This window comes from Priapulus caudatus, unplaced genomic scaffold (assembly GCF_000485595.1).
Source record: "Priapulus caudatus unplaced genomic scaffold, Priapulus_caudatus-5.0.1 Scaffold1742, whole genome shotgun sequence".
In the NCBI taxonomy this organism is placed as follows: Eukaryota; Metazoa; Priapulida; class Priapulimorpha; order Priapulimorphida; family Priapulidae; genus Priapulus; species Priapulus caudatus.
Window position 1 is genome coordinate 4,261 of NW_014578803.1, and position 4,779 is coordinate 9,039.

Consider the following 4,779-nt stretch of genomic DNA (forward strand, 5'->3'; position numbering starts at 1 on the left):
TACGCACATCCTTCCTCTCCCTCCCTTTCTCTCTTTCTCTTTCTCTCTCTTTCTCTCTCTCTCTCTCTCTCTCTCTCTTCCTCTCGCATCCCTATTTCTTCTCCTCTTTCTCACACACACAAAGGACAAGCCTAAATGTAAAGAAATACGCTGCAATCATTTCCTGGTGGGGTTTTCGATCGTATCGTACGTGCGCGGTGACCCTCGTACTTTTCTCCGCACCAGATGCCCCGTGCACCGTAAGTACATCGGTCTTCAGCAGCGCTACAGGGACGAGGCGACGGCCACCAACTTCGTCTTCATCAACTTCAAAGTGTTCAAGTTTCCAGATGCAGGGATGCTCTATTTCGACTGCCAGTGTGCCGTGTGCAAAGACACGTGCGAACAGGTGGGTAGGGGGTCGCGCGCGCGCGCGTGTGTGTGCGCGCGCGCGCGTGTGTGTGTGTGTGTTTGTGCGTGTGTGTGAGTGCCGTACGTTTTCGCCGCGCATGTTCACTCATTATCCACTCATCGCTCCTCACTGTGAAACGGTTCAGTTGAGAGACAGCGACAGCGGCGTTGCGTTTTCACGAGTTATTATCTTAAATCATAGCAGGTTAAATCTCGATAAATTGCCCCTTGAAATATTGCCGTCAACGTGTTGAGTTTTGTTGAGTTATGTTGTATGGATTTCACATAACCGGAAAAGGCAGCGAGGCGCGAAGAGCGAGTTAGTGTTAAACAAACAAAAGTACATAGATCAAAACTGTCTTGTTATATTTTAATCATTTTTCCTTGTTTTCCCCCCACCTCTTTTCTATTATTCCATACAAGCATTTATTATCTTTTGTATAGCTCTCTGCGTATGCGACTGAGGTATTGTTCTTTACTCTCGTGGGGTAATGTTTCGATTTTGTCACTTTTCAGCGAATTTTGACGTGAGCGTCACCAGTTGCTATGCCAACGACGGAATGCAGATGTCTAACCTTCACTTGCTTGACAGCGACGGGTGAGGTTATTTACATTACGTGAGCTCAAAGACAGCATGACATCACGCTCTAGTTGGTGACGACACTGAGTCACAATTAGATATCAACTAGAGCTTAATTCCAAGGGCATATATAAATAAATAAATATATATATATCATTATCTTTTATCAGCATCTGAATGAGACGGTTTCATGAATAGGAGTAAAACTGGGGCAAATAAGTTGATTTTATAGTTTCATTAGGGAAATAACATTAAATTATATGTACACATGCGATCTCTCTTCCTCTCTGCCCCCCCCCCTGCTCTCACTGCTTTCTCTCTGCCTCTCTCTCGCTCTCTGGTCTCTCTCCTCCTCTCTCTCTCTTAGTCAGCACACACGGGCGACACACACCCACAAACAACACAACAACAACAACACAACACAGCCACCACAAACACGACACACACACACACTCACACACACCCACACTCACACGCAGAAACACCACAGCACCACACCACACACACACACAAATTCACACAACACACGCGCACGACAGGCAGGACACCACACACACATCACACAGCACACTTACGCAACATCTCCTCCTCTCTCCTTCTCGTTTTCTTCTTTCTCTCTCTTTCTCTCTCTCGTTCTCTCCTTCCCTTCGCATACGCCCTTTTCTTTCTCCTCTTCTCAACAACAGCAAGGGACGTGTGTGTGTGTGTGTGTGCTGTGTGTGTGTGTGTGTGTGTGTGTGTGTGTGTGTGTGTGTGTGTGCGTCCGTGCGTGCGTGCGTGTGTGCGTGCGTGCGTGTATGTATATATGTAAATAGGTAGCGATATCGAGAACGTCGCCCTCAGTATGGATTGCGGACGGCAGGCACTATACGCACGCAAAATTACGATCATTCTTTATTAAGCTTGCGGTCGTTGCTTCGTCTCCGTATATATCGGTTGGCGGCGCCTGGCGACAGCTGTGCTCCGGTAATTTAGTCTTAATTTCTGAATTCCACACGCCGCACAAATCATGCGTGGCTGCTGTCGGTGAGAAAGTCGAAGAACAGGCGTCGCTCTGCTATACATACACGTATAGCAAGCAATCTCCAAGTTCGGATTTCGAGCATAAATAGTTAACGAATGAAAGAAATGCCGTGTACGGATTGCCGCGAGCCGCGAAAAGTAACGCGTAATCTGATTGGACGCAACAGTTCTTCTATTTTTTTCGATTTCGAATTTCGAATATCGAATTTAGAATTTCGATGTTCGAATGTCTTTCGAAACCTTCTCGCGAGCAACACTTCTCATACATATGTATATCTGTTACCGATGCGAACTGACCGCCGCCGTGTGTACCGGAGAACGAAATACGCTCTCCAACAAAAATACGCGCACAAGTCATTAAACCGCATATTCGATTCTCGCTTAACGGCCTCGCACTGCGGAAAACAATCACACTCAACACGCATTTCACCAATACGGAACGAGTGCGGGGCGAATTAAATTTTAAAGGTGATGGCTGAAATATGAGGCGTGTAGCAGCAGCGGGTGATCCGTTGATAGCCTGTCTCAGAGGCTCTCTCGCAGGCCGGTCGATATCTAAGATGTGCGCACGCACGCATGGCTGGGAACGCGTTCTCGCGCCAGCGTCAGCACCGATTAGAGGGGTCGGTAGAGAGAGAGAAAGAGAGAGAGAGAGAGAGAGAGAGAGAGAGAGAGAGAGAGAGAGAGAGAGAGAGAGAGAGAGAGAGAGAGAGAGAGAGAGAGAGAGAGAGTAGAGTAGAGAGAGAGAGAGAGAGAGAGAGAGAGAGAGAGAGNCGTGTTTGCTCGTGGATTGTACACTACTTATATTTGCGGAGTGTACACTGTTATATACTTCTGTACTCGTTTTCGTGTTTTAATACTAGCAGCGTTTCGGTTTTATTAGTGCACAAATCAACTATGGTAGCTCCGTGTTTTGATAAAGGGACAGTTTAGGACCATCATGCAAACTTAATACTATCATGGTCAGAGTAAGCAACGAATTGGTGTAAGTCCAAGCAAAGCCGTACGTGTAGTCTGTAGAGACTACAGGAGAAAGGTGACAGTGGGTACTATCCGCCACAGCCTGCAGGGGAAACCGCGAACATACCATAGAAAACCATGTGAAACATGATAGAATGCACAACGATTCCTGCTTGTCTAACCCCGGTACACTTGGTGCGCACCTGCCGTATCTTATAATATATGTGGTATATTTCTTGGAACTTATCTGTAAATAAAAATTCCCCTCGCTCGTTATCTTACTCGGCTGAGTCGACAAAATTCAGCCTTGCTCTAAGAATTTTGAGGCTCACCTGCACTGCACTACCATGCACTGATGCGGTGCGATTGTTATAAAGTTTGCAAGACGAACAAGAGTTTATACGTCCGTATGCGCGTGATGAGACCTTAATTAATTCTACTGTCCATTTGTGCTAATTAGCAGTTAACTTTGTGATATTTCACTTGCATTTACATACTTACTTTCATATGAATCCGGAGTAACCATTAAACCATACCATTTATATATATATGATTGAAGGTTCTTTACAAAATCATTAATGCACGCACGTATGCTGCAATTTGATGATATAACATGGTTTATACCCAGGATATACCGCACTTACAAGATCAACTAAGCTTTTATCTTCTATGTATATATTGTACTCTTTTTATGTAGCCTTTGTGAGCATATCGAATGACGGTTAAGTGAAAACTATCTCCAGCTATAGGTAATGTATTTGGTCTGTCAAAAAAAGACTATTATTTTGTTAAATATGGGCGACGATTAGCAATACTTTGTACAAGAAGATACATTGTACGTATACGAATGAACGTAAATTATATACATATACTTAGTATGTATATATTATTATATTATAGACTATACGTATGTTTATGGTGTAAGTATGTGTGCGTGACCGACTACGCGCGTGTGTCTTCTTAACCATGTAAATATATTATATACAACTTTGTGGATGATTTTGCGTGTGTAACATGTCTCGACAGACGATTGAGATATTTATTGCTAGAATAAACTAGTGAATTGTCCGGAGAAACGGCTCTTGTCATTTGATTTAATAAAACATATTCTAGCATTGCTCACAATTGAATTTGTACCAATGGATAAGAATTCCTGTATGACTATAGGGATAAGTCATTTGCCGCCACGCCAGTGGCGTAGCTAGGATTTTTCAGCGGGGGGGGGGCACAATATATAATTTTACTGAGATGTGGTTCGAACCCTCTTTCTTTGTATTATACTGTTCTAACGGCATTGTTTTTAATTCAATTTTTTTTTTATCAAGCATGAATTTTCAGTGGGGGGCACCTGGGGGGGCACAGAAAATTTGTGGGGGGGCACGTGCCCCCCTAGGCCCCCCCGTAGCTACGACCCTGCGCCACGCCTAACTTTATATTTAAGGTGGCAATAGAGGTAGCATCAGATATTACTGCGCACATGCCAAGTAGGTGCTAAAATCATTAATAAGTTCTTGTAATTACATGTTCAAAGTAGAGAGCGGAGAGTATGTATGAGTACATTCTCTGTATGAGTGAATAGTTACAATGTCCTATCACTAAGCCTTTCATTATTATTGCCGAGGTAGCTCTACACTCCCTAAGATCACAGTTTCCTGTCGCGGAAAAGGCGCACAAACACACGCGCACACACGCATGCACGCACGCATGCACGCACGCACGCACGCACGCGCACACACACGCACGCACACGCACACGCACACGCACACGCACACGCACACGCACACACACACACACACACACACACACACACACACACACACACACAC

The 4,779-nt window shown here is 44.6% G+C and overlaps 1 protein-coding gene across 1 annotated transcript in view; it reads left to right on the forward strand.

Annotated features, from left to right (window-relative positions):
• Positions 1 to 225: 225 nt before the first annotated feature.
• Positions 226 to 4,779, forward strand: part of LOC106817482 (mitochondrial fission process protein 1-like) — a gene marked incomplete at its 5' end in the record, with an annotated part of 6,692 nt that continues 2,138 nt past the window's right edge. The window contains one exon of the mRNA XM_014822148.1: positions 226 to 392. Coding sequence (XP_014677634.1) covers positions 226 to 392 — 167 coding nt within the window. The remainder of the gene's footprint in view (positions 393 to 4,779) is intronic.